Source organism: Typopeltis vanoorti, chromosome 23 (genome assembly GCF_054136105.1).
Source record: "Typopeltis vanoorti isolate ZY-2024b chromosome 23, IOZ_Tvanoo_1.0, whole genome shotgun sequence".
In the NCBI taxonomy this organism is placed as follows: domain Eukaryota; kingdom Metazoa; phylum Arthropoda; class Arachnida; order Uropygi; family Thelyphonidae; genus Typopeltis; species Typopeltis vanoorti.
This window is the reverse complement of record NC_143571.1, coordinates 3982998-3996911: the sequence shown is the minus strand read 5'-3', so window position 1 is coordinate 3996911 and position 13914 is coordinate 3982998. Positions and strand designations below refer to the sequence as shown.

The following is a 13914-nucleotide window of genomic DNA, read 5'->3' as shown; positions in this document are numbered from 1 at the left end:
AGGATATGGAACAATAAATGGTTTATTGTTCCATATCCTTGACAGTTGCATCCATCAGGAAATTGATTTTGTCAATGCCCCCCAGATGCCAAGCTGTAATAAAGGCAAAAGGAGGACCCACAAAGTACTAAACAGCAAAAAGTGAATTTTTAGCTTTAGCTTTTTTTATTTTTTCAGTGAAAATATCACTATCCACTCCATTCTGAAATATTTGCAAAGTTGTCAAGTTTGTTCTCATTTCTTAATTATGTCACATCTACTAAAAAGAGTCAAATATTAATCAAAAATAAAAGTTACATTACCTTCTTCATTATTTGTGACAATTAGGTTATTATCCCTTGTTAATAGGCATTCAAATTTAATTACCAAAAATAAAAAAAAAAAAAGATTACAGCAGGTGATGAAGTTTCTATGAACATGAGTGTGTATATATAATGAATAGTGATGTAATTTTTCTGAATCCTGCTTGTTCTGGAGGTTAGGTATCCATGTGTCTACCAGATTCCCTGCTCTTGTGGGTTATCATATTTCGGACAAACAGGAAGATCTGCTCTGATCCAGTTAGAAGAACACAAGTCATATATCCAGTACCTTGAACCTGAACAGTCTGGACTTGCAGAACATGCCATCAACACCAGACATACAGTTCAGTGGAACAAGACAAAAGTCGGTTCCTAATGGAACAGCTTTACAAAGAAACATGCGAAACGTTACTTCACCCCCCCCCCTAACCTAAACAGATCCGATGGTCTAAGTCTTTCCCCCCTTGTGGGAGATAGTACTCTATAAATCAGCAAATCTTTCCTAACTTGTAATTGTTAGGAAAGATTTCACATATATATATTTATATATATTGAAAAAAGGGGGAGGGGGATTTTTTTTAAAATAAATTTAGGAAATTTAACCTTAGCTACTTAGGTGGCACTTTGTGAATATAACAGTTATTGTTTAATTAGCCTTTGTACCTGTACTGATGATACCTGTGATACTCAGGCGAAAATTCTATGAATAAAGAATAAGTAATATGTCTACTCATGGTATTTCTTTGGTATTTTCTTCTGTTTTAGGCAGAATGTGTAAATTTTACTTAGCAGAGTCATGACTGATTTGTCATCTGCTTTTAAAACTTGTCAGTATCTCATTTTCACCTGGTGCCTTTCCACTATTCATGCTTCCCATTGCATACTGAATATCTTTTAAAACATCAGAACATTTTTTTACCTATTACATTTTTGTATTCATATTGGTTTAAGTTTACGATCTGTTCTTTGTTTTTAATTAGTACTCCATTTTCATCTTTAAAACTATTAATTGATATGTCTATGAACAACCTCTTCTCATTCCTTTTAGATTTACATTGTTTTCTATTGTAATTCTGATTTTCCTTGTTCTGAAGTTTCTAAATTTTTGTGTCATCCCTTATTGTTTACATAGTTCAGAGATTTCTATTCTGCTTATCCTGTCTAGATTCTTTTCATTTCTTAAGAAGTTTAGGGTTTCATCTGATAATTTTCTTTCATCCTTTTTGTTAATTCCACCAATCTCTCTGGCATTATTTAGTCTAATTTAGTCTCTGTTATTATTTGGTAGTTTTTGTCTAAGTTTTCATTCATATCAGTATTGTCAAACTTTTCTTCTTTTTGGAGCAACTCTTTTTAGCCAAATCTAATAAATTAATAGACTTTTAGTTTTAATTAATTTCAGTCTCATCACAGTTTTATCATTTTTAACTCACTAATCGATAATCACTACTTGTATTAAAACTATTATATCTGTGTTTAGATAATATAAATATAATCCATTTCATTAAACACTTCATGTCCATTTCTGATTCTTTCTTTTTTTTTAACAAGGTATTCATTATATAATCCTCTGCTTTCATTTTGCATGCTTCAGGTTTAAATGAGGTAATACTGTGAAGAATTAGATAAAATGACAAGAAAATAAAAGCAGATTTTTTAACTAGAACATTCACAGGTGCAAGAAAATTTATTAGATTGTTAAGATAAGAACTTAAATTTAAATGACAGTTATAAATTTAGCAGTTTTCTGCTGAAGGAATTAAACCAGTAAGGAATTATTTCCTTACTGGTTTTAATTCCCCATGGACACTAAATTCCTTTTTTAAATTATTAATCTCTCTCTCTCTCTGACATCTTGAACAGTATAGTTGATCATATAGCATATTGGTATCATAGATATGCCAAGGTCTGGAACCCTGTTCTAGAAACTACATGCTATGCTCTATGTTATTTGCATTACTATACACACAACTATATAGTATCAAATTTCATTGTATTCAATTTTTCATATTCCCTTCCCATTTTAGGTAGTGTCTGTTTACACTGGTGACATCACAAAAGTAGATTTTAAATTAGATGAGGATTCAAGAATTGCTGGCATTCCCCGTGTTTTTTTTGTCATGATTATTGGTGAGTATTTTTTATGATAGTATTGGGCATTTATTTTAAGTAAACTTGCAGAAACTAGTATTTTATGTAAAGAACTGGAAATTACTGGTCATTAGAAGGGGGGGGGGGAGCATGAATCAATGACAGAAGTTTCAGTATTAATAATATCACCGACCTGGTTGGCCGAGTGGTTAGCGTATCTGCTCTTCAGCCAAAAGGCTGCAGGTTCGAATCCAGCCGTTGGTATGGATGTTTGTGGTTATCTATGAAAATCTAGTGGTGGCGTGGGATAGTAGATGGCATTGGTGTAGATGATGATGGTAGTTGTGATTGGTGGAGACAGTTGTAGAGTAGGTGCATGCCCTCCCTCGATGAGTCATTTATTATTATTATTATTACATGACGCCTCCAGGGAGTCCAAAGACTCTCTGGAGGTGTCATGTAATAATAATAATAAACTTCTATGTTTCATATGATCTAGGAACCTTTATAAGGACTTTTCAACTGAAAAGAAACAAAAGTATGATTTATAAGGAAACAAGAAAGAGATCAGAGGCTGTGCAAGCTGGTGAAATTGTTACTGCTAAATACCTGGCATATATATGATGTTAAAAATGGAGAATGCACTGTTCATTTGGAACAAAGACCAGCATATGAAAAACTTGCCTGTGAACATTGGTATGATTTCCCCTAATGCCCTCAATCTTTACAACAGGTTTAAACAGTAGAACCGCCTGTACCGCAGAAACCACTTTCAGTCAGCTAGGGCTGGTTCCAGAAATTCAGGGGGCATTATTCATTATGTAATGTAAAGATACAGGCGAGTCTGCTTCAGCTGATCATGAGGTTACTAAGTCCTACTCTGCACAACTCAAGAAGTTCATCAAAGAGAAAGAATATAAATCTGAACAGGTTTTCAATGCAGATGAGACTGCATTATTATTCTTCTTATTATTATTATTATTAAAAACAATAAATTACAAATTAACCACAGTAATTAACTTTAATGAAAATAAAGTACAGATATTTCGTACTGAAATAACAGTACATCATCAGTGCGTAGTTTACCAATTAAAAACTGTTGCCACATGCTAGAAATTAATATTAATAAATAATATTATTAAAAACATTTCCTTGTATTCCTGTTTCTATGCACTATGATAAGGAACTATTATTTTCAGTACATTATCATTCATTAAAGTTAATTTACTGTGGTTATCGTGTAATTTATTGTTTATAGTCATGCCACCAGGTACCTTTAAAGATTATCATTATCTGAGACTTCTGGGCAAGGATTCATTCAGGGATGCTGTAAATCACCCAAGCCAATTAGATGCTACTACTCCCTGAAGACAAACTATTCCACTCACTCACTGTTTTGTGAGAGAAAAACTTACCTACATGAATGTCCCGTGTTCTCTCCCCACCTTCCATACAACAAAAAATTGCATCAGATGATATTGTATAGCACCCATTCAAAAGTTTATATACCTCTATCATATCATCCCTCTTTCTCCTGTTATCCAGAGTGTGTAATCCACATACTGGCAATCTGTCCTCATAATCTAAATCCCATAATCCGGATATAAACTTTGTAACTCTTCTTTGCATCTTTTCCACAGCTTTTTTTTTTTATCCTCTTGGAACCCAGGAGACCAAATCTGAGCACAATAATTCAAGTATGATTGTATCAAACCCTTATAAAGAGGCAAAATGACTTCCTTATCCTTGCATGCCAAGGTTCGCTTCATCATCCCAATTTTTCTCTAAGTATTTGCAACTTTTGCTATGTGAACTTTGAACTTGAAATTCCTATCCACCATTATGCCAAGATCCCTGGCTTCATCAGTTTATTGTAACATAACACCTCTAATATAATATGCCACTGGAAATCTCATCATGCCCAAGTGCATAACTTTACACTTACTAACATTAAACTGACAGCCAAATTTCCAGCCTATTGAAATCATTCTATAAGTGCTGGATATCAGTAGCATCCCTGATTGCCCTGCCTGTCTTTGCATCATCAGCAAACAATTGTATATCTCCTGTTAGACCCTTCCTAATGTCATAAATGTATAGATTGAACAACAGTAGCCCAAGAACTGAACCCTGAGATAAACCACTGATCACCTTAAATATGACAGATTCGCACCCACCATATACCACTGTTCGATATCTTTCTGTCAATCATCCACATCCAAGTCAGAAGTTTATATTTCAATCCCATATTCTCCAATTTATGCAACAATCTTTCATGTGGTATCCTCTCAAATGACTTAGCAAAATCGAACATTATCATGTGTATCCATTCCCTATAGCCAACTCAGCTGTAAGATTGTTATAAAATATGAGGAAATTGCTGAATATGACCTTTCTTTAGTAAACCCATGCTGGGTTTACTAAAGCTGGTTTGTCTACCCATTTCTGTATGCGAGTTCTTACCAACTTCTCTAAAATCTTCACCACAGCAGCAATTCTGATAGGTCAGTAGTTAGACATATCAGTTTTTGTACCACCCTTGTAAATTGAACTATCACACATTCCTTCCATTCCTGTGGTATTATCATTCCTGAGCTGAGACTCAAGTTATACAAACATGTGAAAGGCCTAGCTAATTCAGTTTGAACATTCCTTTAGCAAATGTGCTGTTATTCCATCTGTCCCTACTGACAAATTCTTATCCAGGTTCTGCAACAGCTCTTCAACATCATTTTCATGCACCTCTAATTCTTCATCCAATGTAGCAGTAGCATTGTGCAACATGTTACATACACTTGGTTGATATATCTTAGCAAAGTGGGCACTCGTTAATTAAACAATCCCATTAGCTTCTGACACTAGAGTACCATCTGCATTCAGTCAAGTTATTCTTCCACATTCATTCTTTCTTTTGTTGGGGCATAATGATAAAATTCTTTTGTATTGCCTTTAGCCTGCATAGCCAATTTCTTTTCATATTCTGATTTAGCTTTCTGCACAGTACTTGTTTCTGGCCTGAGCTTTATATATTTCATAACTTCTCTCACTTTTATTCTCATGATATTCTTTTCACATCATCTTCTTCCTGTGGATCTCTTTCTTAATATTGCACATTGATTTCACTCCAAATCTATTTATTCTTTAAACACTAGAGTGCATTCAGATTCTGCCTCATTTAAGCACTTTTTCAAAGATTCCCATGCATTGCTGACATTTTTCCCGTTCAGTAACTTATACCAAGGAACCTTGAAACTTGATATATACATGAAGATTTTTCATACAGAAAGAGGAATATTTAACAGATATTAAAAGTTCCATTAGAACAGTAATGACTTTTATGCCCATTTGAAGGTTATATATGGAAGTAATTTTTTAAATATTTTTTCTTCAGAATCTCTCATATAGGAAGATGTGGAAAGTTGTTAATTTTCATATAAACTTTAAGATGTTCTTTTTAGCTGGTATATTTTTTTGACTAGATAAGATGTGATTTATTTAATTAATTTTTTAGATTTTCTGTTGTTAAAGTTTATTTTGTGGTATATTTATGTGTCTCAGAATTACTAAACTGTTTTTTAATATGTAGAAGTGTGAAGACTCAATTTACTTAATTATTGTGAAAGTCGAGTTTGATTTTTAAAAATAAGAGAGAATTATTGTAGCATTATATATATATGTATATAAATCTAGGACCATACTTGTATGCCTAAATTTCAGTATAGAAATCTGATACCAGTTGCAGTCGACAGAACAAGCACCCAAGAGATAAATATATATACAGTATATGAAATTATTTACAATAGTGCAAGTCATCTGGATTTAACTAAATTTTCTTCTATTGGACAATACAAAAAGGACAAAGTAAAAGAATTTTTCTATTTAAAAGACAATGTTGCTGATTGAAAAGGGAGGGAGCTCATTCTGTTTGGAGATCTAAATTAAATATCAGAGTAGGAAATGAATACTAGATAAAGAAATGTTGGGGGGGGGGAAGTTTTGAGAAAAGAGCAAATATGGTTTAATGGAATGAAGACAGTACTAGGAATGAATTAAACAAAGGTTTGATAATGCCCAGTATTTTGCCATCCATCAAGAGACATGAGGGGATACATTATAATTGTTAATGCCCACATAAACAAAATTTCATCTGATCTGATGAAATGCCCACCAGGGGCAAATTTTCCATGCTTGCTGTGCAAGCTCATTACTTGAGAAAGAAGAGTAATATTTATTTGTTAATAATATTAGCATGCATTAATAAGTATTCCATTTAGGCTTTTATTTTTGTAGATAGAAGATGTCTTAAGCTTGCACGGCAATAATTGATCTTTGCGTTGTGTATCGAAGGTCGATGCTTGCTCGTCTAGTCAAAGCTACTTTGGCTTGCTCAGTTGTAGGAGCTTCCAGGTACTCGCTGCAGCATGAGTTCATGTGCATGCATAGCCATTTCCACTTCCTCCATGTCGTCTCACTGTTGCTTAAACACAGGCCATATGCAGTCAAAGTAGCTCTAGCCAGTGAGCTTCAGCCAGCCTTTACAAGTGTTCATGTTGCTTGGGAAAATTAAGTAACAACCAACTTTGTATGATGATGTTATTGACCAGTTCATAAAGAAGAACTGTAGGGTAGAATTTGTATTCAAGTAGCTAAATTGAAAAATATAGAATATCATCATCATCATCAAATTCCTGCCATGTACCCTCAAGGGGTGTACAGGATATGAAGCTGTATAACTGAGAGGAGACTTCCACATAGCCTTTAAAGGAATGCGGAGAACCGACCAGGGCTTCTGACCTAATGTCCAATCCTCACCTTCTCATGGTGCACCCTGTTGGGTATCTACTTTGATACTGAACGAACGAGGATGGGCTGGCAATTTGGGATTTAGCCGACCAAATTGTATTCTTATTGGTTAAACCAAAATAAAAAAAATAAAAAATATAGAATATCATTTCTAAAATAAATGTTGTATTTGTATGATTAAATGTAGATAAATTTCTAAATATATAGTTTTAAATGGTCAGTAATTCATTATTCCACTAATCAGACTTCAGTCACACCTCTCACTCCCTGAATGATAACAAGAGCAAGCGGGAATTTCAAGACTAGCATTCTCCCCTGATGCCCACATAAACAAAATTTCATCTGACCTGATCTGTTCTTGTAGCAAACTGGTTTGCTACAAGAACAGATCAGGATATTATGGTAGTACTAAATGAAAAGTTTATTCTGGTATCTGTCAGAACTCCAGTATCATCATCTTATATTTCAATCTTCTAAGGCACTTCTTACTGTGTCAGTCTACCTAGATTGTGGTTTTTCTGTGGGTCTTTTTCCTGCCATCTTGGCCAAAAAAATTAATTAAATTGTTTTATTAATCTTTCCTCTCCCATTCTGTTTAAATAGACCATAATATCTTAGATTAAATCTGCTCAAGCATTACTGAATACTAAAGATGGCAAGTTCCTTCCTAATATCTTCACTTTTAATATGATTCTGCCATCTGTTCATTTCGCCAGTTTTTCTTATAATTCTCATATCTCTGGTCTCCGGTCTTTGAACACTATTTTGTATACATCTGCTTTAGTGCTTATACATCTGCTTTAGTGCTTTGATTATTCCACATAAATTTGTTTACTTCGGTACCATACCAACTTTGCTAATTCTATTGTCTTTTTCCCAGATTTAATTTGCTGTCGTCACTAAAATATATATATAGTACCTAAATGACTGAAATGTTTTATTTGTTACAAAGGTTCTCTATTCAGGATGCAGTTCATGCTTTCTCTGTTTTTGCCTATTTTTATTATCTTTGTTTTTATATTGCTGATTTGCATACCAAATTTATTACAGCAGTTATTTTTATTTAGTTACAGAATGCTGCAGACTTGGATTTATTAATAGGTATAACATTATCTGCATAAAGTAAAGAGATTAGTTGGATATCTCAAGTTTTGATATCAGGCTTAATGCCACCTCGCTTCATATTCTGATCCATATATGATCATGATGGTGCATAGTGGAAATAACCTGATTTAACATCAAACCACGTTCCTTTACATCCTTCGATTCTAAACTGCTGAGTTACAACTCAAATATGAACTACTATATGTATTGCTTTGATATAATGTTCCATTTATACTATATAATTGTAACAATTTGAATAGCTTTTCTCTTGGTCATATAGCTTTTCAACCTACAAATCCAAAGTACAGATCCTTGTTATATTCTCTGAACTCTCAACAGTTTGTCTTAGTGTGACAATTGGATCTTGACAAACTGTTGAGAGTTCAGAGAATATAACAAGGATCTGTACTTTGGATTTGTAGCATGGAATGGAAGGGGAGCAAAATAATTCCATTGCAGAAAAAGATGGAGACAGCACTGTAAAATTTGCTGTGCCATTGTAAAGTCTTACTTATTCTTCTTCTTTCTTCTCTAAAATTTTCGTCTTAATACGCATGTGCTTATTGAACTTATCTCTAACACTTTAATTACCCTTTTAATTTAAATATTCTCTCTGGGTCAATATTTACCTTTAAGAATGATGCTAGTGGTTTAAGGACAAAGGGATTGCTAATGGTCAATACCAATTCCTTTGTTCAATACTAGATCTGATTCCTTTTTTGGATTCAGGGAAAAATTTATATTTATCCTTCGCCACCCTGAATCCTAGATTAACAAAGAGTGCAGAATCAAGGAACCAGAACACAATTTAGCATACAACTATATTTCACTATAAATTACTTTTGCATTCGTAGCCTCCCTATTTAACTTTTCTCCCGCTGTGGTCTGAATTTTATGAGAAAGTGCAATAGAGAAAAAAAATCAGGCAAGGCACCAGTTAAACTTAAAAAGCAAAACATTTAATTACAATTGAAGCATCTTACACTTTATGAATACACACTAATAAAGCATTAATTATTTAACCTCTCTATGTTTATCATAACATGCAAAACAAAGAACTTCATATATAGTTTACAACCTCTACTTGATAGATCAAACATACTCTTCTATATTCTTCAATACTAAAGGACATTTGCTAATTGAATTTCTAATTTAGCTCCGTGTGCGCCATTTTATATATCATTGCTATTCCATTTATTTTACTTCCCTCATTATTTTAACCTCCCTACTTTACTTACAAAATCTTCTTGGCTCTAATATCTGTATCACTTCTTACACATTCATTCTATAAGGAAAGCAAATTCTATATCTCTGGCCAATTCCCAAATTCACTCACGTGCATATCCTAACTGTTAAAGGTAATTCCTTACTATAAGAAACGAATCCTCTAATTTCTATCTGAGGCCATCTCCTCTTCAGATATTGACAAATTTATTTTTTAACTCTGCACCAGCCAGTATCTTAGAATAGAGAGGACTCTTATTCAGGGAGACTTTTCCAGACCTTTGGTGTACAAGGAGAATAAATTTATTGCTTATACTCATAATTCAAATGCTCTACTATGGCTAAGTAAATTCAGGTTTGCAGTCGTAGCCTCTATAACAACATGTTATACCTTTCTTTCAATTCCTCCCCCTCCCTCTATGGTTCGAATTAATGAGTGGTAGTTTTGGTTCCCATCACGGGCAAAACTCAGGTATAAAAGACAAAGCATATTTATTGGAATCTAAAGACATAATATACACTTAGATCAATCTTACTTTCAATTAGTTCAATGACATGATAAATCAAACTATATCAAACTTATTAATATTCAAATGCATGAACAATAAGCCCTTCTTTCAAATTATAGAATTAACACACATATGTATGCTTCTAAAATATTCTACCCACTATGTTAGTCTTGCATGTTAAACTAGTCACAACTAAACTGAATCAAACTGATTGATCAAATTGAACTGATAGATCAAACATACTCTTCTATATTCTTCAACACTAAAGGACATTTGCTAATTGAATTTCTAATTTAGCTCCACATGCTCTTACAATAATTCTTTCACTAAAATTTCTAATCGCTCTACTATAAAAAGAATATTAACTCTAGAGTCCTTCGTATAATTACAAACTTTCTTCTTATACACAATTGCTTATAAAAACATAGACTATACATTACCAACTGCTGGGGAACTGTTTGGCCACTTCACATATTATGACTGGACAATCACTTTCAATTCCTGGTTGATTCTGCTTTTTCTGAGGCATTCTTCAAGGGTCCGAGCTGTAGTTATCTCCACTGCCGAAAGTAGGCATACATTGTTCTCTGGTTAACTGGCACAACATCGTAATGATATCTCCGGAAATGTCGGAGATTTCCTTCCGCTGGGCTGATCGCTGACCGGTAAAGTTTCAGCAATTTCACGGCATAGTTCCTCAGTCTTTATCTCGAATCTGCATCGAAAAGTGGGGGACGAGAAGGAGCCATGAGGAGGTTCCGACACACCAGAGCACGAGTCCAAGAGCATAAGAGTAAGAGAGCGTTTTAGGCACTGCAACAACTTTTTAAATCGCATGCTACCAATTTCTTCTACGTCCTCATTTTCCTCCTCCCCTTTTTTCATCTCACCCTACGTCACCCAGTACTTAGCGCCACACACGGAAAGGGTGCATGTGTACTTGTAGCACGTGTTTAGATTCTGGCCACTTTTACTTAATCGAATTATCTTTCCTCCCAGCAATTTGTAAGTACTTACACAAAAGCAGCAAGGTTTAAGCAATTTACAATATTTTACATTATAACATAAAATAATGAAAATATCCTCATTTTAGTAATATTTTGATAAATTACAAGAATTTAGTAAGCCCAATATATCAATATGCGATTCAAAATATAAACCCATGTTAATTCTGTAGGAAACGTTAATTAATTCAATTTTAGTTTCATTCAGAATTTAACAGCTCATTATAGACCAATCATTATCTCAGCAATGGTGATGATGATGATAATACAGGAAATGATTTGAAGAGAAATTAGTTGTTTGCTGATAATGAAAAAGTGTAATAGTTAACCAAGTGATGTAAAGAGTACAGGATGATCTAAATAGACTGACAGTATCTCAGAATAGTATCTCTGCTAGTTAATATGAAAAAGTGTAAAGTTATACATTTTGTATGAAGACTGTAATGCAGTGATGATTTTTTTACTGTGCTCAGGTCTGATTACCTGGGTTTCTTGAAGAATGTGGAAGTGGCAGAGAGGATCCAGAAGTGAGTAACCAAGATGATAAAATGCTCTTTATGATGATAGATTGGAGGAGTTTGTGGGATGCAGAAGTTCGTTGATAGGTGAAAAATAAAAGAATGCGAAACATTGAACTAGTAGTGTAGCTGGGGTGGGGGGGTGCAGAGGGGGTAGTCCGCCCCGGGCGGCACTTTGAACCTTTTTAAACTTTTGCAGTTAATTCTAAAATACAGTCTCAAGAACTCAGCTCCAAATATTATAATACTACTGCAAATTTTCCTCACAATTGCTGTAAGTGTTGCTAGTTGTGAGAGGAGTTTTTCTAAATAAAATTTGATTAAGTAATATAGGTCAAATTTGAAATTTTGACCTACATTACTATGAAAGACTTCGCCAATGTCATCAAATTTTGCTAACAGAAAAGCAAGAAAAATAACATTTTAGAATGTCGGAATTAAAGTTTTACTTCAAAAATAAACATAGTGTTTTAATTTATTTCCCTGTACGTCGTGTTGACTTTTTGTAGTATTTTTGGTGTGTATTGAGAGGGGCAGCAAACTGTGGGACTGCCCCAGGTGGCAATAGCTCTAGCTACGCCACTGCATTGAAGTTATGAAAAGAGTTTTATAGGATTGATGCAATGAAATATTTCAGCACTTAACTAGAAGGGGCAGAACACTAGGTCATTCATGGACACTGGACTATAGTTAGCAAGGGTATGATGGCCTGATTTTTTGCATATGGAGCGGTGAATGAATGGAATGGATTAGAGTATTGCAAGTGCTTTGTCAATGAATGTGTTAAAGGAGAAAGTACAACAGATATCATGTAGATAGTGTTGGTCTCCTGCAGTGAGATTTTGAATTCTATAGCTTTCTGTGCACTAACAATAATTCTTGGTAGAGCAAAGCAGCCATTATTCAAGCCAAGTTATTGAATTAGAAGAATGCTGTAGAGCTGCAGCAGATTCTAAAAACAGTCCATCAGATTTATATTTACATTTCTATAATAGTGGTGGATCTTCCCCCTCCACACACACACACACACACACTGGATCTGGTGGTCTTTTGTCAGTGGTATGGTTTGCAGCTCCAGAGTGGCTATATTTTCTGTGTTTATTCAGTTGAACATTGGCTGTTCTTTCAAAATATTTTAATTTGCAGCAAGGAATACTGTAAACACCAGAGTAATCTATATAATAGAGAACATTGTTTCTGAAAATGAATGTGTGGCCAACGGAAAACCATTGACCCCAAAAAATGTGTACTGTTCTCATTTTTAAAGAAATCTCAGACTCTTGGAGACTTATTGGAGACTCTTTTTCCTCCCTGATATTTCTGCCTTGTTCACTTTTACCATGTACCCAGGTTACTTTAATTGGCATAAAAAAAAAACCCTACAAACAGATTGAAGGTACAACTGCGGTTTCTCCTCCCTCCCCAAACAATCTTTTCATGGAACACTTTAAAAAATCCTTTGAATACTCCTGTCCTCTCAGACACTCAAATATGACTATCCTACATTAATGACATCTCCACATGGCTTGGATATATTAGAAACATTTTTAGTATATGTTAATAACCAGGACTCTAGGATCCATTTTACTATTAAAAATAAAACAACAGTTTGCCCTTCCTTGACATTCTAACCATATGGTTATCCAATGGATCCTTAACCTTTTCTGTCTACAGGAAACCTACCCCACACTGGTAGGTAGGTACATCTGTCATCTTTTCACCATCTGTTTGGACCATATTAGCCTCTCCACTGAAATCAGTTACATCTAGTGGATTTACTGTGATTAGCAAAATGCTAATCATAGAAAATCCTTTGCCATCCTAATATCTGGGGCAACTTGGAACAAATTTTGTTTTCAGAAGATAGAATATACAAATATCTTTTAAGTCTTTTGCCTAAAATTCTCCACTTTATCCATTCTCTAAAAGATCCTCTCTATCACCTAAATGCCCTGGCATCTATGGTATTCTCTGCTCCTAAATTGAAATAATTTTGTCAAACTTTCAGTATTTGACTAGATGAACTTAGAAAATGCCTTCAGTATTTACACTTAAGCTACTCTATATTTGCAGACCATCAGATCCAGTGGGGGGGGGGGGGGAGCACTGTGTTATTCAGATGTAAATGTGAGAGAGTTTTAAGAAAAAATCTGGGAAACTTCCAAAACTGGATTATTCTGGAAAAATCCAGAATAATCCAGTCCTCTAACTATAAAAGGGCACCAGCAAGTCACAGCAGTTTGAACTCAGCTGTTATGCCTCCATGAACCTATGTATCTCATATACTTCTTCTGCCTATAAAAATGTCACCCTAGTAATAACTAAATAAAGGTTAATTATTATCCCTAGGTGTCTGTTT

The 13914-nt window shown here is 34.2% G+C and overlaps 1 protein-coding gene across 1 annotated transcript in view; it reads left to right on the top strand.

The window, feature by feature from the left end:
- The window catches only part of LOC150093582 (carboxypeptidase D-like), a 506393-nt gene that overhangs the window by 476036 nt on the left and 16443 nt on the right, over window positions 1–13914 (top strand). Inside the window, exon 24 of the mRNA XM_090413049.1 lies at window positions 2330–2432. Within this exon, the coding sequence (XP_090269175.1) occupies window positions 2330–2432 (103 nt within the window). The remainder of the gene's footprint in view (window positions 1–2329; window positions 2433–13914) is intronic.